A 23,438-nucleotide genomic window follows, 5' to 3' on the forward strand; every position below is an offset into this window, starting at 1 on the left:
TTGACGTAATATCACTTTCAAACACAATCACGTTCAAAACCGAATACGTGCGTCAGAATTCGCAACTATCAGGTAAGAATGATCACAAATGGTTCTTCTATAGGCGAAAAAAAAAAGACTTCAATACCTTCATAAATTTCCCTACACTCGTGTTCCCTTCACTTCACTTCCTTCTTTCTCACCCCTCCATTTTGCAGAAATGAATTAGTAATGGTAGTGATGAGATAAATTTTGTGAACCACTGGGAAGAGGAATGAACTCAAGGAAAATTTTATTTCTATTCAGGTCATATTTCATTATAATATCTTCATACTAATTGTTCTGCTCACATGTAAATATGTAAAAATACGGCTAGTTCAAGATAGTAGTATCATTTGAGTCCATAAAAACATTTGTTTCTTTTTATTGTGCATATTTGTATTATTTGTTTCTTGCATACTTCGTTCACATACGCAACCATGTAATAAATAAATATATGAATAAGTAACAAAAATAAAATTATTATTATTAAAATTAGTAAAATTATTCATCATAAGTGAGATATTCATCATAAATAAATAAAATTATTCAACATTCCTTTGCTCAGTACCAAAAGCATGCTTTATTTCTTTATGCAGCAAAACAAAGAACTATTCTTAGAGAAATATTTCTATCTTGAAGAATAAAGATTTCCTATGGTGTTAATGAAGGGTAAGAAAATTTGCATAGAGACAAAATATAGATGAAAAATACGGAGCGAACGAAGGGAACCGCCTATCTTTGACTTCTGATGACAAGTGCGAGCGCTAACGTATCAGCGACGGCTTTATCTGCTCAAGTTCCTAAGTCACTGTCTCATACTCGTTACGTATAAGTTCCCAACGCAAAATGTAACATCAATGAGAGCTTAGCAAGAGATGACCCAATCTAAACGTTAAAAAACCATACTGAAAAGACCATTTTTCTTTTTAGCGTTTAAAAGCGGTGTAGTTACTTTTGTTTCCTAAATTTTAGCTCAAATTGCGAAAAAAAAAACGTCGTAGACACTGCTGAAGGCGTAAAGCAGTGGATTTTTCATCTATCAAAAAACCAAAAGTAACTTCATTAGAGGAACGTAGCAGAGGATAGAAATGAATCTTCCCTAGTGTTTCGGTCCACCCTACCCAGGACGGGATTATGCGGCACTATCGAGGTTTTGACACATTCAGACCGCCTCGTTATCAGTTGGCCTGGTTTCAACAAGACAGCTTATCATCTTTGTACTATAGAACAATGCGACAAATATCATATGAACTCGCAGCACGCCACAACCACGCATTTTATTACGATTTTTAGGCTATCTACAACAATGACAAAAAGTCCCAATAAGTAAATCTTCAAAGCTTAAACATGAAGAGTAACAACAAGAATAAACAGACGGTAAAAAGAGGTTATTATAATTTCAAATAAATTATGCTTACATACGTCAAAAAACGCAAATTAAGTTAACAATTTAGCAATAATACCAGCCGTGATCGGATGCATGTTCTTCCTGTTATTTTCAAACTGCTGAACAGCGGAGGCACGAGCGGCTGGCCAATTGAACAACGACCTGTAGATCGGTTTGCAGAACTTCATTCGCCCTACACTTAGCACAAAGGCCAGAGCCTTTGGGATAATCGGTGACCATTGTGTGTCGAGACCTAGCATCAACCAGCTGAATTTCAGTTCACAATTCTTTGCCTCATCCAACTTGAAGCTCGACGTCAACGCCGGCATCTAAATAAAATATTTTCCTCTTTTCAAAGCTAGCAATAACTCAGAATTCGTGCTCACTTTTGCTGCTGTGAATCTGCCGCTCAGACGAATTTTGTCCAGAGTAGCAACTTTTTGAGTTGGTGACATTTTCTCGAATGCAGATGATTCGGCCGGTGGGGCACCGTCTGGTGCTGAAGTCCATTCAGCAGCCAAGCTGCGACAAGCTTCCATTAATCGAGAGTCATATCTGCGAACGACTTTGTTTCATTTGACATGACACAGGAGGTCCCCTATCACTTCTTAAATTCTGTTCAAAGCAAAAGTTATACGGTAAAACTAAGAAATACACGTATACGAGAAGTTCTACTCCTTCATCAAACTCTAATTTAAAATTTACCGTGAATTTCAGAAAATCAGTAAATTTCTTTCCTTTATTCATAAGAGTAAAAAAAGAGAGAAGGAGAATCCGTCATAGTCGCCTATCTCGTACGCATGCACTTCTAAGAGGTGGAACGTTTTATTAGAACAAATACTGGATAAGGGATAGCTCACTTGGGCTTCGGTGGCATCCCTGGCTCAAGGAGCCATTTCTGCCAGGGAATTGTATCGAGAACAGCTTTCTTGTCGGCGAAGAATGAATACAGCTCTTTCTTCCAAACGTCAGTTGTGATGCTTTGATACGCATATCTTAAAATACAGGAAGTGTTTGTATTCTGTAGAGACTATAGTTCCAAAGCGTCGAGAACAGTTTTTTTAACCATACTAAGCATACTCTTCCCTGATTACAGCAGGTTTCATTATGTTCCTTAGAAAGAGAGAACTTATGTTAAAAGTTGTAAGGCACACGTGTTTAGATACGAAGGTAACGGCACAAGAGATTTTTGAAACACAAATTGGTAGGTAGAGCACAATTTAGGATCGATCAACATCGTTCCAATGAATTTCCTCTTCCATTGGCATCCCAACTCTTACTGACATCCGATGGCGCAAGATTGGTACGATCTAAGAATTTGTAAAGAACTCTAAACATGAGAGGAGTTTGTCAAGTGTTTCTTTCAAAGAGTCCTAAATATTTGTCACTGAGAAAAATATTGTTCAAAACTTTCCAACTTCATCACAATAGAAATATCAGACATTATGAAATTTCGAAAAAAAAATGCACGATGCTTTTCCAATGCAATTTTATTGTTATTGAAGTACTTCATGTCGGAATGTTCCCGAAATTTTCCACGTAGATCTGGGTTGATTTCATTCCTTCTATTATTTCCAACCACTGAAGGGACTTCAGCTATGGAAAACAAGTCATTTGGCTACCTTCAGAAACATCTTCAACGATGTCAATTCGTAAATAAATTCTTGAAAATTGCTCCAAAGTTAGAGCCGTTGTCACGCGATTCATTTGAACAAAAGTTTTGCACTGATAGGCAGCAGATTAGAAGCTGATACACACAATTCCACCGAAACAGAGTACATTGTTCCATTATCAGGGAACTTTCAGAAGCATGAGATTATAATCCTACAGGCGCCAGAAAGAGCAGACTCGAACATATTACGTGAGTCGCAAGTTTTCTTTTTCCTTGGACGGTGAGATATGTTTGAGTGAGACATGAAGAACACCCCTACAAGTTTTACATTGAGTGTCGAACCTTCAGTGTGATCTGTTTTCAGAGAACAATTATACTGTGACACCATGCACATACATTATTTTCGCCAGTAGAACAGCAGAATTATGGCTTCTGAAGAAGTTGTGCGTTGTTTCCTTCGACCCACGTTTCTGAGAAAATGTAAACACACAGCTTCATCATAAATCATGAGGAATTAGAGCACACATACAGGCTCCTCTGGAACTAAAACGAAAAATAAAGGTTTGCGGAACAACCTAGTTCCAGACTTCGACTTTGTTGCTAATCCAAAAAGCACTGTGTGTCATCATTTGAATGGGCAGTGCATAGGTGGGGTCTCGAAAATTTGCTTCAAATCAGCACAACCCATCTTAAAACATTATTAATATGTTCGTGCTTATGTCATTAGCATTTCAAATCACGACCACTGATAGGAGAATGCCAGGAATTACGAGCTCGTCTCATAAACTACAACTAAACAATTGCAGCGTTTTATTATACCCGGTTAACCGTGATCCGGTTCTAACGCTAATATTCATCGACAGACTTACTTTGCTACAATACTTGATGCAGAACTAGGAAAGGAAATTTCTAACTAGCAATTTACGTACTTTTCAATGTATTTTCGAAGAAATTGTTCGAATCGTTCTGGTTCACCCAAGAGTTGCTCGATAGTGAAGAGAAAAGCAGAACCCTGCAAAGACAAGAATAGTGAACACTGCTCGCATATTTAGCCATCCGTGTGTTTAAGCATGTACGAATTTATGGCATATGACGCATTTCCATGAATAAAATCATAGCGTTTCGCAAAAAAAAAAAAAAAAAAAACTTAACAGGAGGAATAGAGAAGGAATCACCAAGAAGTCGATACAGCAACATTCTCTTAAAGGCAGCGTACCACGAATCTGATGTGGCGAGGGAAACCGCGGGGGAAGCTAGAGATGAGGTTGTAAATTGCGGGATCAAGAGTGCTTCCACCCACCCCTTCCTAATTGCCTTTAAAAAAAAACGGCGTGGGAACCGCTTTAGTTTCTATGTGGAACGTTAAAACGTTCCTCTATGTATATGTTCTGTTCCCTTCAGCAAACTATTCATTGGTTTCACTTGAATAGGGAGTCGAGGGAAACTCACTGGTCTTCGACCGCTGCGCAGCTGGACGCGGAGCGTTGCAGCTGAAATTGACGTGAAAAACAGAGTTTTTAAGGCTGCTTTTTTTACAACGGTTAGGGAGAGATAAGCGGAACCACCCTTGACCCCTCAATCTACAACCCCATCTTTACCTTGTCCAACGGTTCTCCTCACTGCGTCAGATTCGTGGTATGCTGCCTTCAATCTCACTCACTTCCCACCAACCGCAACACATAATTTGGAGAGTTTCACAAGTAATCTGCTGATAAAGTACACGGCAGCACTTCTCGCCTATTTCTCGAACTGCAGAAAGGTCAGAAATTCTACATGTTGTGTATACAGGCAACGATCACTCTACCTTCTCATAGGGCACTGAGCTAAAAGCGTCATCAGGGTCAATACCACGCTGATCCTGAATGAGTTTTGTAAATTCATGAGAATCGCCAAATGTCTTCACTGCAACTGTGAGAGCTTCCTGAAACAGACTTACAAATGCTTTTAGTTTTCTAGGCAGTTTTACAACAACGATAACTCACGTCATATCCGCATTCACTTTCAAATTGCCTCTCAGGCTCACCTTGCAGTCTGCCATGGATTTTCCTCTCCAGAAACACTGTAAATCCTTCGTTTAACCTGCAATGAATCTATACTATTAAAAAACAGTCACCTTTCTAAATAATTCTCGGAGTAGACGCGTACATAATCACAAAATGCACTTGACGAAAAGAAGTCTGCTAAGGAATATGGTTCATTTTCAAAACTTTTCATATATACTGTATGAATCCAAAAAAACTGAAAAAGCCTTCTAACAGAAAAAGAAAAGATACATTTTATCTTCACCTCACTCACCAAAAATGTTCCCAACTGGCATTAGTTACGAGATTACCAGTCCAACTATGAGCTATTTCATGTGCTACAACATTAACAAGAGACCTATCTCCAGACTAAAACCGAGCATACATATATATTATAGAAGGAATATTGACAAAAATAGGATTCAACTCACCAATAAAGTTGGCGTAACAAATGTCAAACATGGATTCTCCATTCCACCAAAGGGGAAAGTCGGTGGCAGCACGACGAGGTCGTACCTTCCCCATCGATACGGTCCCGCTATTTGCTCCGCTACTTGAAGAATTTTCTCTGTGCTTTCGAACTCCCACTTTGCAGAGACAACGATAGAGGGTTCGCACCAGACTGCACATCTATATTCAAGACCAGCATAGTACTATTTTGAATGTTCACCTAAGAAGCAAATCCCGATTGTAAAATGGATGTCGCGTTACCTATTCAAAAAAGCAATCTTTCTCAAACTATTCTAATCGCAGTCTCCCACAGACGTTATATTCCTGGAGACCTGGACATGGCTAGCAAATTGCACCCAACTCTGACTTAGGTTCAAATTTACCTTCTAGACTTTAACTGTGTAGTATAGGGAAGATCTCAATCTAATGTTATAAAGTAGATCAATTTTGAAACATAAAAAGAAAAGGTTAGACAGGTGATAGTATTCAGTGTGGGATTGAACTGAACAGTAGTTCTTAACTCAGAAAGAGAGGGGTCTTTTAAACGAGGCAATTGAATCTGGAAGAGACGTAATGCAAGTGCGTTAGAAAAGAAAAGGTCAACTTCCTATTGATCGCAACTGTAGTGTAAGTGAAAACACTAAAATCACATCCAAGAAGGAAGGAGCATAAGCGCGATAGGGAGGAGCCAGACCCTCCTCAGGTGAGAGGACCTAGCTCACGGGAAGCAGATCGAGCGGTGAGGAATCCTTTGCCAACCATCCAAAAGTGAAGAAGGTCCCTTCGAAAACCGTACAAGAGTGAATGTGGTCCTTCCCCCAACCGTCAAAAAGTGAAGAGCTCCGAATATCGCATGTATGGGAAGGAGAATGATGCATAACATATTGCAGTACGGGGTTGATTCGAAAAATAAGGACATCGAAGGAAGAACGTGCTAAAAGGTCCCACCTCGAGCTGATCTCCCTACGTTCCATATGCCCAACAACAATTGCTAGTAAATAAGATGGAATTGCAACAGGTTGACTGAAGGTGTACGTCGTTGCGTCACCGTCCACCTTGACTTCTTTGCCGATAGCGCTCATGAGACATATCAAACCAGATGGAACTTTAACCTAAACGACTCTTGAAAGGATGATATAATATCACTTTTAGAAAAATAAATTAGAAACTGACGTGTGCATCGTAGACTGATTTCACTGATGGTGTGTCCATACACGGCATGACAGAGCGGGCGTGAATTGCTTGACATTGCGAGAATAAATAAGGCCCCTAAACAACAATTTAAACAAATAATGAGCGCAATGAAATAGACAAGAGCGCGGGCTTAAAAGATAACAAGCTCTTTGCGATACCTTCTTATCAGCCGTGAGTTCTTTATCTAAGAACTGAAGAGCCGTTGCTTCCTTAGCGGTACAATATTTGATTTCGATTTTCCTGAATAATATAAACCTTTTGACGAATCTGGACACCCTCCCAAGCCGACCGTCTTACACTTCCTGTCCTTCTGACAGCGAGGTAGTATGGATTATTATTTTGTCTCCAATTGGAGTTCCCTTCTCAATGTTGTATTTGAGGTCCTGGCCATTCATCTTTATCGAAGAGATCGACAAGTTGTTGCCATCGAGGATCTGGATGATCGAATAAGCAGTATGGAAGGTAAGAAGTAATACTGGAGTAAACTGATGAGACCTACGAACTTGTAAAGGAATTCATCGATCTAGTACATAAGTTGCTGCATATAGTTTTCTCAAAATTGAAATAATCGTACCAGGATGAGTGAAATTAGAGCAGCAACAAATATCTGTCAAGCTAATTGATACCTATCTCGAAATCCTCAGATTGGCACCGTTTAACTAGCTTTTAAACATAATGCACCGTTCAGTGTCAACAATTTAAATTGCATATTTAGCTTAACTCCAAACATAAGTCAGTAACTCAATATATAACCTACAACTTTATCAACGTGCGTTGAGGCTTTTAGCGTCATTAGTATCGATCCGGTGATCTTCTTCTCCACAAAGTCCACTTTCCAATCAAGGGAATAGTGTATTACTTTGATCTGGTCGTAGTTCGAGGATGTTGCCGGATCTCGATACATACTCCCAGAAAAAGACTGTGAAAATGAAGGTAATGCAACACTGTGTCTGTAAGTTAATACAGATAGTTTACCTCATGGAAAACCAACTGGTACATAACAGAAAATAGTCTGTTAGAAATACTTTTTAAATAGTTTTATCACAGAAATTTCATCACAGCACGAATAGTCAGGATGTAGGTCACAATCAGGCACATTTAATATATCGTAAAACTGGACAATTTTTTCAAGAAAGACTTTTTCAGCAATGACAGGTTCACCTACGTCTCTTTTTTCATAGATGCAAAGAATTTCTGAGGCATTACAACATGTCAATACTTTTATAAGATGATCTATACTATTTAAATAGTAGACACAATCGACTAGAACTAAAACATCTACGTCGGGAACTGCACCAGGATCAGACCAATCGAGAGCTTGGATTGTCACTGAACCAATACAATTGGAACGGTTGGCTTCGAAATTCTTCTCAAGCAACGGTAGACGTGGAGGTAAATCAGTAATGATTACATCAGCTGCCAGAGCAGCTAATGTGAGACCACAAATACCTGTTCCAGAACCCAGTTCAAGTACCTAAACACAACAAAGAGCACTGTTTTAGAAAACAAACCGTTCTTAGAATTACTCGAAATTTATGAGTACCTAAAAGCGAGAACAAAAGTACTAGAGTGAACCGCATGTTTTAGAGTTTTGACGACATCAAATCGAGTTAATGCAAATCTTGCGACGTTGAAAGGGTGCCGGGATTTTGAGAACTTCATCACCAGAACACGAAAGCATTTATACTATACTCTTTACTTACTCTCGAAGAAAAGAAAGCAGCAGTCCAGACTTTACACCCGAAATTTGCAACAAAAAGAACATTTGGTCAAATAACACCTGGAAGGGATTACCGCTAGGTGGATAACAAGAATAGTAGCAATTTTGCATTCAAGTTGGATTGTTATCGGTTACCCCTAAGGTAAATCCATGAATCGGAAGCATTGAACATTCAATGACCTTAGCTTACCCGACCGAGCAACCCTTTACCCATAAGAATTATGAAATACAAACGCGCAAAAAGCACTTGCGATGAGAATACACGACGAGGCAAGTCCATGTCTCCATGACGCAATTTACATCACGCCCTTTCATTTGATCACTCTAAAGAATGGCCTTGTCGTGTTAACAGAGACCTGTGGGCTACTCTGGCCTCTGACTTCTAGATTTGTTTTTTGAAACTGTGTTCACCATCTCCTTACTTCATGTGATACTGTTCAATAACTTCCCTATTCAGTACCCTATATACAGACAATTTCGTTGTGCGCTACCTCTAGAATATTCACCACCATGTCAGATTTGCTTTTTTCTGTCAATGAGCTCTGTTTCTGAAAGTTTCAGGGCAAATCAAAACCAGACGCATGGCAAGCCAAAATATAGATATGTAACTAGAAAGCAAAAGATAAAACAAGTATGAAACCTTCTTTCCACTGTACTTCGTTTTGTGTTTAATAAAATAATGAGCAGCTACCAAAGCACTGTCCCAAACCACACCTCCAACGTCAGTTTCCAATTCCTAAATTCTAAACTCACAGAACAAAAAGAAGTGAAAAAGTAAGCGAATAATCCCATAACATACTTGATGGATATCCAGTGTCACATTTTCATCTATCACTATTGGGCGAACGAATGTGCTATCCATTCGAAATCAGGTCATACAGTAGTTCGAGCTGTAATATGGAGTTGTCCAAAATTTCCGGAAACTCCAGGTACGGACATGTTCCCAGTGATGAAGTGCACTACGTACTGCTGACTAGAACTGAATAATAATCGGACACTAGCTGACTTAAAATGTTTGGAGCCCAGTGAAAAGTGGGACACTCGAAAATGACCGAACAGTCGAATATCACTCATTTCCTGCAGCAGTTAGTGCCAATAACCACTCCCAGGTTAGGTCTCGTTACCATTGTCGTACGGTAGTGCGAAAAGTGGAGGGTACGCAATAGCTACACACACTTCCGTCTCTTACCGTACATGGATTCGAACTTCTTTCTTTTTCAGTGGATCTCTGCTTTCTTCTTTACGTTTCGGGTCCAGAGGCTGTCGGATCTCCATCCTTTATCCCTAGTTTATCTCATTCATCTTCCTAGTTGTTTAGTACTTCTCTGCAGTAAGATGTAGTAGAGGGAGTGGCACTCAATCACGCCTTTCTGGGAGCCAAATTGTTTTTCTTGTAGTAACTTTAGCCTACATGTCATAGATCCCTTAAGACTAATGATTAGGTTCCAGAGCCAAAACCGCACGACCGCGCGGCTCTGAACCCTGCGGACAGCCTTAGTAACTTCAGCTTACATGTCATGGGTCCTCTAAGAATAATGTTCAGCTCCTTAGTGTCCCGATTGATTTATTTACTTCGAGAAATAATAGCGCAACTGAGTGCCCCCAACTACATTTTAAACCATTGCTAAGCTTGAATAACCAATGGAACATGTGTATTAGTCCCATAGCTCGGTTTTTGCTAACTGGATATGATGGATGTTTTCGTGTTGATGCTATATTTTTACGAATAAATTAAACCAGAGAGGCGAGGGTGTCGGTACGGCAAAAATGCTGCACTCATCCGATCAAACACATTCAGTTCCGACTTTATTTATTGTTGATGAAATGTTAAAGACAATCTAGTTCTAATGACGTTAACGTTCTCGCGGTGGTACTTGCTGACTATGCCTTGTGACATATCTACCACTGAGATGAACATCGAAAATTTCTGCGAAAGCTACCTCTGAGATGAAAACAAATAACGTGTTTTTCATCTGTCCTTTTGGTTTTTGATTTGTTTGAGGTGACACCCGTAATACTTCCGCCATTACGTCTCGTTGCGTGCAACAGTTGCCGAGTGACATCTCCTCGATGAAAGAACACGAAAAAAAAAACTAGTTTTTCCTTGAAAGACTTCGTGCAGAATTGTCCTCCAGGCGTCCTTTTGTTGTTAAAAGCGCTCGTTTAATTCTGTTCAGTTCTTGAATCAGATCATTCACAAAGTTGAAGCGTATGAATATAATCCTCAGTTGAGTATGAATGCGGCGCCGGGAATCTATCCGTTTCTGGAGATTCTGGACACGCCATCAAAGAATTTTTTCTTCAAACCCTGAGCGAATGCACGTATGGTGCGGCAGCGTCCTAACACGAGTTTGGCCACATATAGTCGTGTCAAAACGATGTAGTTGCACGAGCGGTCGCATTGGAGCAGCGCGGTTTTGACGGCTCCCAGACGCCCTCCGAGCGGTTTGCTTGGCAACTTGCCAAATTTCCCTAATTGACGTCACCCTCATCGATATTGGTCGACATTTTTCGTTTGCTTTCATTTTCCTTTCTTTATGATATTTTCGTATGCTATGCTTCTTTTTTTTCGTGTTTTTGCTATGTTTGTTGTATTTGGTTTTGTTTGAGGCATCTAAAAGCAAAACATAAAAGCAGTACAATAACTTAATCGATCCGGTTGACGTTACTTGGGAAAATTTGGCAAACTGCTAAGGTTTTTGACCGCTCGCAAGCCGTCTGCTAATGACAAATTTGCATTTATGCTGGCAGTCACTCACACTATTACATCTGCTTCTTCTGGTTGCTTTCATATTCGATGCACTCTTCATAACTCTGTTGGTTCATTTAGAAGTTTATTGAAGTTGTACGCTCAAAGTCTAGGCTTCAATTATTTTAAAGTTTGTGACATTTTGAGTCGTTTTCGATGTATCAGTTCTAGAAATCCTTCCCTGTTTCCTTGCTTCCTCAGCAATGCACCTACTAAAGTGCCCAAGTCTTTTTATTTTGCAAATGAGAAAAACTTGTGCTCTTTCTTACAGTCTGTTAGTGACGCAAGTATTTTTTCGCTCTCAGTGATTGAAATGCAGCACACATGATTTATTGCTCCTTACAATACGCTGTGAAAGTAGAACACTGTCATTCGATTGTTTGAACAAGATAATATTTATAATAGGCATTGGATGTATCTTGCTCATTTAATGTGATCAGTAATTGGGATGCTGATGACTTTCATCGAAAGTGTCAAACGTTTTGGATGTGCGCCCACATGAAATTGCATTGTTTTGGTTTGATCTTCTTAGGTTATTCATGTCGGACTGCACGTTTCTTCCATAACAAACACGTTCAGACTTCCACTCTGTATTTTTCAGGCACAATGTGCGAGTGAAAAATCGTACTCTAAACTCAAACTCTTAACTATGTCTTTTCTTCACGAAACTAAGTTCAGATTTAAGTTTCACAATGTGTTATATTCGTGTTCTCTATTTGAACGAGGCCTCACCAACCTCGACATCGGCTCCCTACAACTGCCTACCCCTAAAAGTCTCTTCCATCTTTACGAAACGTCTTGTATAACTTGTTATGACTTCATATGCGGAATGTCAGACAACCGCCGAAAGAATCGATCAACAGTTGTGTTTCTATCGCGAAGCCCACACGCTGCTCTACTATGCTGAACCTTTCTAGTTACACATTGAATTTATTTCCTTGTGTTGATTTATGTTCGAATGGATTATTGTTCAGACCATTCTTATCAACATACACTTTCAATTGAGCTAAGAAGAATATTTAATGTGAACTTTCCTTGTAATTTGAAGACTCGAGAGATTTTTGTAAGGTGCTATTATCTCATCTTTCTTTGTTCCTTCGTTTTTTCTCTTATACAAAACTGTTATTTTTGTGTTCACTATTCGTTTCCAGATTTGCTAAGGTTTCCTACTAGATACACCTCCACATGGATTCGAACAACTCTGTTGGCCCGCCTCTACTGATGAGGTTTACTCTCACCTTCGTATCTTATGTAGTGTACGTGTTATTCCGTCGCCTTCCAATGGTTTTGTTGCCTCAAATGCAGAAAGAAATTCCTCTTAGTAGGGAAGACATAGGTGAGTTCAACTTGGCTCATCGGTAGGTTTTGAGGACTGTTTGCTTCAACATCAAAGATGAGTGAATGTTAAAAAATTCGGCCGACTATCCTATAACTAATGTGTAACACGCAGTGCACCAAACCCGAATGATCCACATTGCCTTTAATAATCTCTCCATCGATTTTTTCAGTTTTCTAAATCGCCGTAATGCTAAGTATGTGACTATCGAAGCTCTCATGCTTTTTGTATCGATGACCGCTACGCGTATTTTTTTTATTCATGCAAGAAACGTTTCCCCTCTGCTTCGGCGGAATGCTAGAGAGGCTGTTCAAAAAACTCCTTTATCAACCTCGCAACACGTGTAGGAACCGATTTTCCGTTCTTTTAAGCAAGTGTTCGAGTAGGATGAAGCATCGAAACTTTGTTGTTGAATCGAAACTTTTCTAAATCGTTGATATAAGCACGTTTCGTGTTCTTACCAACAGAAGCTTGAAATATATAATATTACGTTCAAATTTGTGAGTGTGTAAACAATAGAATCTACATAAATGAATAATTGTTCACAATCACCGCAGAACTGTTTACTGTACTGCGGTTTTTTGTTGTAGCTATCGCCGTATTCGCGGTTTGTTTTTGGTTTTTTTTTCTGGTACATGGAACATGTTCTGAACACGGATGCATAGTAACTTTAAGAGATTTGTGATGGCTTGTGAACTACAGCAGACCTTTCTGAAAAAACTAATTTATGTTCTTGGAGCTTCATATTTCAGATGCCTGATTGTAACGTAACTATGTCCACTGTATCATTTTTTGTGGTCATTTCTTCGGTCTTCTTTTGTTGATATGATTGCTGTTTAATTAATGAAGATGTTCAATAATACTTGAAGTTGCTACAAAGTTAAGCCGTTTGAACAAAACAGCTGCTGTGTCACTGTTTCTCAATAGTTGTGTACATTATGAGCTGTGTCCACTATTCTGTTTTTTTTGCCTTCATATACTGAGTCATACAGTATTATTTGTTGCTGATGTCGCCATTCGTTCGTTACACGTTTTGTTGTCAAAATTTTTCTTTTCTTCTCTTCTCTACTCTTATGTTAGTAAGAAGAGGACGTCGCTTTTTCATCTTCGTCCTAATTCTAGGTAGGTTGGAAACAATATGTATTTCTATTTCAGAAAATATGCGTCGTAATTAGGAATAATTCTCGTGTAAATAGCGAGCGAACAATGGTCGGTTACAATCCAGAGCCCATTAGTGGCAAGGAATTGTCATCTGCGGAATACAGGTTCTGTCTGAGCTCATCATTGTTTCTCACCTTTTTCACATATACTGACTACCTAGTTTCTTTGAGACTGTGTTCCCATTTACTTGTTTCACTCAAATATTGGTATTGTCTTCTAGCGAGGCTGGATTGGCAAGTGGAATCGCTACTCGTGTTATTATCCAACCTCTAGATGTCCTTAAAATTCGGTTCCAGCTTCAAGAAGAACCCATTCGTGGCAGAAACTCGGGAAAATACAAGGTAACTGCTTGATTTGACAGTTGGTCTCATAACGAACAGAAATTGTGCTCACACAGAGTAGTCTTAGACACTATCTTATTTGGAGGATAATTCCATCCTTCTAACTCAGACCAAAACCGTGTTGGTTTTATTTCTTTCTATGACACAACTTTTTATCAACTTTTACTAGCTACTCAGAAATCTAACTCAAGAGTTGGAATGTTCTTTTGTCTTGAAACCTCGGCATATTCTGTCTGGGTTTTGTTATAGTGTGCCTGCGAGGTTTTTAGATGGAACCTTTATTTGCCTGACGTTTTGGCTTTTTCGCCGTCTTCAGAGGCCTAAATAGAGGATGACTGGAGCAATGGCTGTGGCTCACGAAACAGAAATATCGGCAAGGAAGACGTTGGAGGCGTTTTGGATTCTTAAAAGAAACCCTTCAATGAATAATAGGAATGAATGCTTGTCGATAACGAATGAGTTCTTGCCACTTGTACCGCTCTGTGACCTATAACCGCCTGATATTCTGTGTGTAGATCAAATCATCTATTTCGTGGCTGGTGATCTATACGCAGTAATACACATTCGCTGGTACACTGAGTGACAAGTGTGTGCAACCAGTCGCGCCACATCCGGTGGAGCAACACGTAAGACCATTTTCAATGTAGATGGGCTTCTGTTTTCACTACCCTGGACGATTATCGAAACACTGACCTAGGGTAGTGTGGCACTTGGCGGAATAAACGTATCATCGCTCCAGTCATCCTCTATTTAGGCCTCTGAAGATGGCGAAAAAGCCGAAACGTCAGGCAAATAAAGGTTCCATCTAAAAACCTCGCAGGCACACTATAACTCTAACTCAAGAACTTATCTGCATGTGTAACTTATATGTTCGTTTTTCGAAGTATAAGTAGTAAAATTGAGACTTTTTTGTAGATTCAGTATTCATTTCCGAATTTCCGTGGTGTTTTGTAGTTGTCCATTTCACCTCAAAGTTGTTTTTTGGGGTGTGTTACAATCGGTGCGATTGATTCTTCGGGAGGAAGGAATTCGTTCATTCTGGAAAGGCCATGTTCCCGCACAAGGTCTGTCAGCTATGTACGGATTAGTCCAGTTTTCATCCTTCGAAGTTCTATCGAGAGAGGTATGCAAAGAATAACTTTAATAAAAGCGCACCATTTACTCAACTTATGCAGATTGGCTCTCGTTTGCCTCCCAATAGCGCTTCATTGAGATCATCAGCGGACTTCGTATGTGGAGGTTTATCAGGTTGCTTGGCTATGACAGCGGCCATGCCTTTGGACGTCATTCGAACGAGGCTGGTCGCTCAATCTGGAAATGCTGTTTATAGAGGTTTCAGATTTTGGCCTTTATAATTTGGTGCCACATCATTCCCAACCCTCTCAGGTACAACCCATGCCATTCTTCATATCTGGAAAAAGGAGGGAGTTTCCGGATACTTTCGCGGTTGGATACCTAGCTTGGCTCAAATCGCTCCTTTCACAGGCGTCCAATTTGCATTATACAATCTCTTTATTGACTTATGGCCTCGCTTAGTAGAGCATCATGATTCAACTGGATCTCTCATCTCAGGAGCAATGGCTGGAACTGTGGCGAAGACGGTGGGTGATTTGTTTATTTTTTCTAGTGCCCATAATTTCATCACTGTCACTGGTTTTTTTTTGTTACGTTTCATCGTCATCAGTAGTCGGATCTTTGCAGAAATTTTGGGTAAATGTTTAACTATCTCTGCTTTTACGCTTAGCGCACCTATCAAAAACAACAGATATTCCTTTCCATTACGTCACCTTCTATCTGTCTAATTGGTTTTTTTCTTTTTTTCTTTTGACGTTATCAAAATTTATAAATTTAATAATTAAATTTATTTAATTTTCGTTATAAATTATCAATTCAGTCCATGTTTATTCGGCGCTACCCAGACATTCGTAATGGCAGAGAAGCCGCCTCAACTTCTTTTTCTCCAGAAAAAAAATTTTCCTAGGTGCCTGGTCGACTCTATCCATCAAATCCAACTTTTCCTTTGATATCCCGTATTTTATGCTCATCCCACCAGTGGTATTCAGTTAGTGTTGTTCCAAATGAAAGACTTTGGTTTACCTAGCAATTTGTTTGTAATACTGCTGTTGTGCGCGATAAAATTAGAGGAATTGGCTGAACGAAAAATGGAAAAATGGAATAATAATGGAAAAAGAATGTAGAAGGATGTCGAATAGACACCCGTCGTAGCGAAGGTGGTTGAAAGGGAAAAAAAGTTTGGTTGAAGGAGGATAAAAGTTGAAGTTCTTTAGTGCTAAGATTATTTCACTATGCCTATACTTTTACTTGTCTGGAACTCATCCGACATTGATTTGAACAGATCATTATTTAATAGAGCTTATCTCGTCGCAACAACAAATTCAGTAGCACTACTAATTCAGTAGTAGTAGTAGTAGTAATACATCCACGAATACTTAACATTAGAGAATTTGCAATAACGGTGGCATAATAGCTTTTAACGTTTTTCGTGTTGTGTGCAAAGAGCCAAAAATCACCGTCTCGAGACATTCACGAACTTCCGAGATTCTAATCCACAGGCCCATTTTCGAATAGCGTTTTCATGCTTTTATTTTCAAAATTCGTTGTTGGTTGGCAGTACACGCAGAGTTTTGTTCAGATACTGTATCCTCTTGACATGGTACGCCATCGTTTGCAAATGAATGGCTTTGAAAGGCGAGGTTTCGGCCGAACATCAGATTACCGCATTGGGATGCTGCGAACGATGGTGATGGTCATTCGCAACGAATCGGTCTACGGCTTGTTCAAAGGGCTTTGGCCCAGTCAGATCAAAGCGGCTGCCAATTCAGGCTGCGCTTTCTTATTTTACGAACTTTTCTGTGATCTGTTACGATCAAGAAAGAATGGCGATTTTTTATGATTCATTTGCTAGTTTTCTTTTGTTATTTCTTTGAGCAGGTCTTGTTTTACGGATATTTCCTTCTTAAGGAGCAGATATTTAAATGTTGAAGGTGCATGTTTAAGTTATAAATAAGAATTGTAATTCTGTTTGTGTACTTAATACAACAGAGTGAATGCTTATCTTTAAGCTCATTTTCTTTAATTTACATCTTTCGAGAGCGCTTTTTTCACTGCTGTTACAGCTTTAAAATTGATGTATAATTGTGATTCTAGACAAGTCTCTGCCTCCGTTAACTCTTCATCAAATGAAAGCTGAACCATTGTGCTATCTTTCAGTGTTTTAACGCGGAGATTACTCGTACTGTGTTTACTGGACCACCTCGTTCAATTTTTTTTTACCTCTTGTTGCTGCGCGTGATCCTCCACATTAATAAATAGTCAGGATAGTCGGTCTACATTCCAACACAGCAAAGTACATCAAAAATAGTCTCAAATTATGACTGGAGTTGTTGTCTTAATAATGTATGGACTCTTAGGTCAGTTCGTCTCGGTTCAAGCTCTTTGCTTCACATTGTCCAAGCTCGTGTTCGGCGTTGCGTCCGACCGTATTTCGTCTCTGAGGATAATTTCGTTTGGTCTTGCTCTCATCGCTGTGTCATCGGTATATTTCGGTGGGTTTTATTTAACGTTGAAGTTTGCTGCTCAGTTACGGAAGATGATTGCTCTAATTAAAGCACAGTTCGACTTCATGTTTGAAGTTTGCGATGAGTAGAATAAGACAGGCATTGCTGTTTCCATCACGTTTTATCACCAACGAAAAATGAACAAATAAAATGTATTCGCATCATTTGGTAGGTAACTGTATTAGAATGCACTGATTTGCATGTACTTAGATTCTATTTCTTGCTGAATCGGTCTGGATAGTGTTTCATGACCAATTTTTATATCGCAAGAACACTTTTGTTATGGGACCCAACCGAGAATAGCAGAGACGTTCCTCTTTCCTGCCTATACGCAGCTCTCACATGTTAAAGGGTAGGCATCAGCTATGTAGAATCATTCCATTCAGCGAGAGTACTAGAAAAGTGGAGCAAAGTAGGATGCTGAACGAAGCCCTGTAAAAGTACTCCTTTATGGAAGATTCCCATTACCTGATCATTACGGTGGCATTGCACAACGTATAAATTGTATGTCTTTTCACTATCGGAAAGTCTCGAGGTACATAGATGCATGTGGAAGCATGAACTTTTACGTCATTTAATTTTTCAAGCTGGATTCAGCTCTGAGTTAAAACAAGGAAGTTTGTTAAGATTACATCTTTTAAATAAGTGAATACTGGACTCTTTAGATATTTCTATTTGATTTTTTTTACTACAGGTAGGCATCTCGTTCACTCATTAACTTCAACGGTAAATTGGTCGTAAGCGTCCTCTGGATTTGGCTTTACAGCAGCGGCTAACGTGATTTCCGTATTTCACGTCTGGTGATTTCCATTATCTGGATGTGATGCAGAAGGGCATAACACCAGCAGAAAATACAATAATAAAATACGTGCTCGTACAACTATTCGACGAATTTTAATGTTGAGTGGACGTGTGATTGACGCCGATGGTGGATATATTCAGCATTTATGAACATTATGTAAAGAAACATTCACTCAAACATAGCAGTTTCACATTTAAATATATGTATTTTGAAATTCTTGTGCAATTGTTCAGAATTGAAGGTTCTTGGGACGAAGATGAGTCTTTTGATACATAGTAGAGTCAAAACGAAATGAAGCACGGTGCAGTTGTGTAAGCGGCGAGGAGGGGCGTAGCGGTTAGGATCCGGGAGGCCCATACTAGCTCTATCCACTGCTGCGGTTCGTGGTGGTCTTACATCTATTTCAACCTCATCTCTCCCGCGCCGCTACGAGCGCACCCGCTTACCCAACTGCACCGTGCTTCATGTTGTTTTGGCCCGACTATACCTTGCATTATACGTAATAGAACTATTATATACCCGAATATTCTCTGTGCCATTTGCTCACAATGAAATCTTTGTTTATAAATGGGACAGAAAAGGGAATTAATGTCCTGTTCAGTTGTGTTTTTTTTTTTGACTTCTGGAATAGTGATTCTATTTTTTCATTTTAAGGCTACGTCTCATCGTTTTACCACATTTTGTTCGCCGTAGCAAGTATCGGTAGTCTTCAAGGTGCATCATGGGTACCAGCTACGAAACTGGTAGCGAAGGTTTGTAACGATATTTTTCTCTTCATTTCTGCCTGGAAATTCTGCACGAAACCTTCTAATTTCAGTGGTACAGTGACCGCGCATATGGAAAAATGTTCTCGATCCTCAGTTGTGGTAGTACTGCGGCCGGACTTCTTATGCCTTTTCTTGTGGAGGCGTACTGGCGTAATCTGATGATATGTTGTGGTAATTTTTATTTCCCTGTTTTTGCTCGGTTTCATCGCCATTTCAACTGCTTATGGACGTCTTCAGGTTTCATTACACTATCGTATTCTATATTTGTATTCTTTTTCCTACGCGGTGATGATGTAAAGCCTGTGTCTCCTCCCAGCAAAGAAGAGTCCTCAAGTCTCGTTTCCCTAACGTATTCTCCAGCTATATGGAGTGTATCTATAATGTATTTGTTTTCCATGGAGGTTTGTAGTGTTCTTTTATTTAGTTCTACCGGTTTCACAGCTTTTCGTTGATTTTTTAAAAGTGATGTTAGGTTAATAATTCATTGTTTATTGATTAGATTGCAGGTATAATAACACATTTCCGTCAGATTTCAGGTGCGGACTGTATGCGAATCGTGGATTCCAATATACATAACAGAAAATCAAATAAGCCTTGCTACATTTCAAATACTTTACGAAATAGGAGGGTAGGTCGGTTTGATGTATTCACCCAGAGAGTCTCAGTTTCTCACTGCTTAGCGAGCACATGGGCAAAATTGCAATTTGACAAATATTTTCGGTTATTGCCTTGTAGCCTAAGCGGTTGCGCTCAAAGCGGCGCGGTGGAGATAACGGTTGGAATAGAGATGCCACCCTTGCGAACTACAGCGATGGAATGGTGCCAGGAAGGGTCTAATCAGTTTCCAACTGCTACGCTCTGCCGCATCGCTTCGACCGCAACCGCTTGTGCAACTGCACCGCGCTTCATGTCGTTTTGACCCTACTGTTCATGTGTTTTTCCTGCACGCTTGGCATAACTTTCAGATGAGTTTCAAGTTAACATCAGTAAGTCAAGCCCTTTATAGTGTTTTTGGAAACATCGGATCTGGTGCATTGTTGGATTATCTCATTCTTCGCATTTCCGTTGATTCAGCTCGTCGCATTGTTGGAATAGGAAGCAGTGCCCTACTGCTTTTAGTTGCAGCATTTAGCATAAAATATATGGTTTGTTGGATTTCCTCCAATTGTGTTTACGTTTTGAATATTTTCATTTGGAAACAAATTGTAGTGCTACTCTTAGTAGGCTTATCGTTCCACAGGTTACGAGGCATCACCAATACGGGAAAGCGGGAAATTTGATCATGAATATATGTCATTAATAAATGACTCTGGCAGCCTCACGCGAAAGTCGCAAGTTAACAACCGGAAAAGCTTAAACTGTACATTTTGGATTTTACTGACATCAAGGGTTCACAAATTACCACATACCTTCTTAGTTAAGCTATGTTATTATTTTCTAAATAAGTATATGTACAGTGTGGATATAGTTGCAGTCGTTGTCGAGTGTATTGTGTAACCTGACGCGTTATTTCCCCGTCAGAAGCGGCGCAGATACCCGACTCCGGCGATCCCGGGACGGTGGGGATGTTAACAAAAAATTTTGATAATACCACGGCTGTGAAGTAATCCTAAAATTTCATTAGTACACGAAAAAGAAACGAAAAGATACCAAACAACGAAGAAAAAAGAGATCTGAGAAGCTTCTCGCCCCGAATACCAAAAACCTGACGCACCCTGCCAATGCACACAGTACTTTCAACAACGACTCTGTGGAATCTTTATCTCCTTTCCTATAGGCTGAATTTCCAATTGCTCCTATCGTCCTCGTATGACGTTCAAGTTCTATACTAAACCTTGACACGAACTTGCCTGCTCTTAATCGCATTCTTCAGTTACCTCCAAGTGAGACACTACGTCACAACCTTACTGCAAGCAATCAAATATAGGTGGTTTGTAAAAAGCTCCTAGAGATAATCAAGATGTAGCCGTAGCATTTGGTTCCAAACTGTCAGAGCTATTAACGGGAGTTGTCCATGACCTTTTGGATCATACAGAGCTTAATGGCCGTGCTGGTCGTACCACCCCATTTACAGTCGGGTAAAATTGACCTAAAGAATGATGCAGTTGCGTAAGAGCTTGCGCCCTTAGCGACGCAGTTGAGCTGGCGGTTGCGAACGGGTCGGTTTCGAGAGGCTGCTAGCAGAGGTCACAGCGGCGCGATCTGGTGGTATCGGCGGTTTAGTGGTCAAATAACGTTCATAACGGAACGCCTAATAACTGGCAAACTGCAGAACCGCCAGACTTTGTCAGATCAGGCACTGTTGGCCACCAGTGATCTAGAGCTAACAGGGTCCCACCTCGATCACAACTGCTAGCTTCACCGCGCTTTAAAAGAAAGTAGCATACAATCAAATGAACCAACATCGCTGTGAAAAGACCGGGGAACACTCACAGAATCACAGACGTGAGAAGTTTTGGCATTGACACCTTCCTTTTGAAACCGTTTGTTCTGTTTCCTGGTGAAATTTCTTAGAAATTGTTCGGTAAATACTTTTGCTATTTCGATATTTGCAGTCATTTTTACATAACGATATCTGACAGGTGATTTTTGTTTGAAACTGGGTTCAGTGACCCTCTAGTTCAGAACCTGCAGCATTTGTTGAACCGAAGATACCAAGTATTGAAGTGCCTACAGAATAGTCGTTGTGTTGCGATTACAGTTTTATTAGGTTCTGATAACGAAACTAAGTTGCTCTCTCTACGAAATTCCGACAACCCCGACATCGTACTTCTTTCACCTCTCGAGTCGCAACAGTGACCCATCCAAATGTGGAAGGCATTCCTACTACCCCCTGAACTTGAATATTTTCTATACTTGAGAAATGAGATTTCCCTTTTCTCAATGATTTTTGTAAAGTAAATATAACACCACTAATATTTTTATTACGGCGACTGTACTAACAATCCTTACTTCTCCTGTTTTGCACAAATGAATGACAAATTGACTTAGTGCCGAATTTCAAGCGCGGTCGAACCTTCATAATTCTGAGGTTTCTTCTTTTTTTATCAACTCCTCTTACGACTCCTTATCTCACATTGCCGTGAGTGGTGACGATTCTAGTGTCACTGATCAGTTACTATGTAGGCTGATCAGTAGTGATTTTTTTGAAGTTTATTTGTTTCTGCATAAATTGAAGTATAATCAAGATCGTTAACGATGCCAACCTTTTTTGCATCATCACCTCCTTGAGAACCTCAAAAGTCCGGTATAATGCAATCACTCCTAGACACTTCATCAGCAGCATGAGTTATCGTTCAACGAAAAATTAAGCAAAGCAACAAAATTAAAAACATCATTTCAATGAACGTAAGAGTGTGGCGTTAGAAGACTATCGTTATCCCTTTGGTAATGATAATAGGGTGCTATCCGCATCTTTGCAATAGATCAAAACCCACAGAAGTCATATTGCGAATCCATGGTCGATCATCGCTTCACTTAACACAAAAACAAAAATCAAGCACAGTAGAACCTTCATACTCCTGAAGATTATTTGGTTTTTGTCGTCGCGTCCGGTTGTTTTCCATTTAATTTGTCTGTGGGCTTCCGAATATTGAATTTCAGAGGTATATTGGGTTTTGTAGCGGCTTGAAACGGTTATTTGTCTTTCGGAAATATCGCTCTTGTAGGAATATGTCGCTACTATTGGCCTGCTCCTTGGTTTCCTGGTCAATGCCTCTATAAACATCTGGTGCATGATAGCATCGCAGTTGGGTGACGCACATATGTCAGGAACAATTTCCGCTTTTATATCTTTCCTTGCTAACTGTAAGTCTTTTTAAATCGAATAGTTGCTCCTTTATTTGCTGTTTCTTTGTTCGAACATCATAATAATTCATTGTTTTCTTCAGTTGGATCAGTACTGGCTGGATCACCATTAGCATTTCTTATCGACAACTTCGGGTATTCCTGTTTTGCTCCATTTTTCTTCACTCATATGGCGCTTCTTGGAGCCATTGCCTTAATCAACGTCGGATTTCGAGTGAAAGCTACAAAGCAGGATTGAAAATATCTTTTTCCATCAGGAAATTCACGTAAAGTTTCTGGTGGAAACTTTTGCGTGGATAGTGATGATATGACGTTAGCGATTCTATCACCATTCTAGTCTAGATCAACTAACTTCGGTGTGCTCACTTTTGTAAGATTGATAACGGGGATTTGTTGTTTGAAATAGTGACTCTATCACCGTTTTAGTCTAGATGAACTAATCTCAGTGTGCTCACTTTTGTGTGCATACGCATAGTTGTTTTTTGGTGCTTA

At 39.7% G+C, this 23,438-nt stretch overlaps 4 protein-coding genes across 6 annotated transcripts; 3 read left to right on the plus strand and 1 right to left on the minus strand.

Annotated features, from left to right (window-relative positions):
• Window positions 1-1,458: 1,458 nt before the first annotated feature.
• On the minus strand, window positions 1,459-9,267 carry RB195_001104 (uncharacterized protein; the record flags this gene model as incomplete). Of its 3 annotated transcripts, XM_064197719.1 has the most annotated exons (16): window positions 1,459-1,737; window positions 1,795-1,963; window positions 2,269-2,403; window positions 3,950-4,032; window positions 4,825-4,941; window positions 5,003-5,099; window positions 5,316-5,410; window positions 5,473-5,671; window positions 6,440-6,603; window positions 6,665-6,760; window positions 6,844-6,925; window positions 6,983-7,119; window positions 7,443-7,604; window positions 7,956-8,159; window positions 9,046-9,141; window positions 9,205-9,267. In XM_064197719.1, the coding sequence occupies 16 exons, from the start codon at window positions 9,265-9,267 to the stop codon at window positions 1,459-1,461; spliced, it is 2,178 nt and encodes a 725-aa protein (XP_064053599.1). The 3 variants fall into 3 exon arrangements, with proteins under 3 accessions (XP_064053599.1, XP_064053600.1, XP_013305445.1); XM_064197718.1 differs by lacking the exons at window positions 7,956-8,159; window positions 9,046-9,141; window positions 9,205-9,267 and having other exon boundaries at window positions 7,443-7,589; XM_013449991.2 differs by lacking the exons at window positions 1,459-1,737; window positions 1,795-1,963; window positions 2,269-2,403; ... (8 more) ...; window positions 6,983-7,119; window positions 7,443-7,604 and having other exon boundaries at window positions 7,701-8,159.
• A 2,709-nt stretch (window positions 9,268-11,976) lies between these two features.
• RB195_001105 (uncharacterized protein) lies at window positions 11,977-12,327 on the plus strand (the record flags this gene model as incomplete). The annotated part of the gene is made up of 3 exons (XM_064197720.1): window positions 11,977-12,070; window positions 12,129-12,222; window positions 12,306-12,327. 3 exons carry the CDS (start codon window positions 11,977-11,979, stop codon window positions 12,325-12,327), a joined length of 210 nt encoding a protein of 69 aa, XP_064053601.1.
• A 1,369-nt stretch (window positions 12,328-13,696) lies between these two features.
• Window positions 13,697-14,788, plus strand: RB195_001106 (uncharacterized protein; the record flags this gene model as incomplete). Its single annotated transcript, XM_064197721.1, has 3 exons — window positions 13,697-13,755; window positions 13,872-13,992; window positions 14,747-14,788. The coding sequence occupies 3 exons, from the start codon at window positions 13,697-13,699 to the stop codon at window positions 14,786-14,788; spliced, it is 222 nt and encodes a 73-aa protein (XP_064053602.1).
• A 279-nt stretch (window positions 14,789-15,067) lies between these two features.
• Window positions 15,068-23,184, plus strand: RB195_001107 (uncharacterized protein; the record flags this gene model as incomplete). Its single annotated transcript, XM_064197722.1, has 12 exons — window positions 15,068-15,115; window positions 15,168-15,324; window positions 15,379-15,593; window positions 16,646-16,808; window positions 17,424-17,558; window positions 19,027-19,124; window positions 19,190-19,310; window positions 19,377-19,540; window positions 19,676-19,767; window positions 20,146-20,284; window positions 22,808-22,946; window positions 23,030-23,184. 12 exons carry the CDS (start codon window positions 15,068-15,070, stop codon window positions 23,182-23,184), a joined length of 1,626 nt encoding a protein of 541 aa, XP_064053603.1.
• Between the last annotated feature and the right edge of the window lie 254 nt (window positions 23,185-23,438).

Source organism: Necator americanus, chromosome IV, assembly GCF_031761385.1.
Source record: "Necator americanus strain Aroian chromosome IV, whole genome shotgun sequence".
NCBI classification, from domain to species: domain Eukaryota; kingdom Metazoa; phylum Nematoda; class Chromadorea; order Rhabditida; family Ancylostomatidae; genus Necator; species Necator americanus.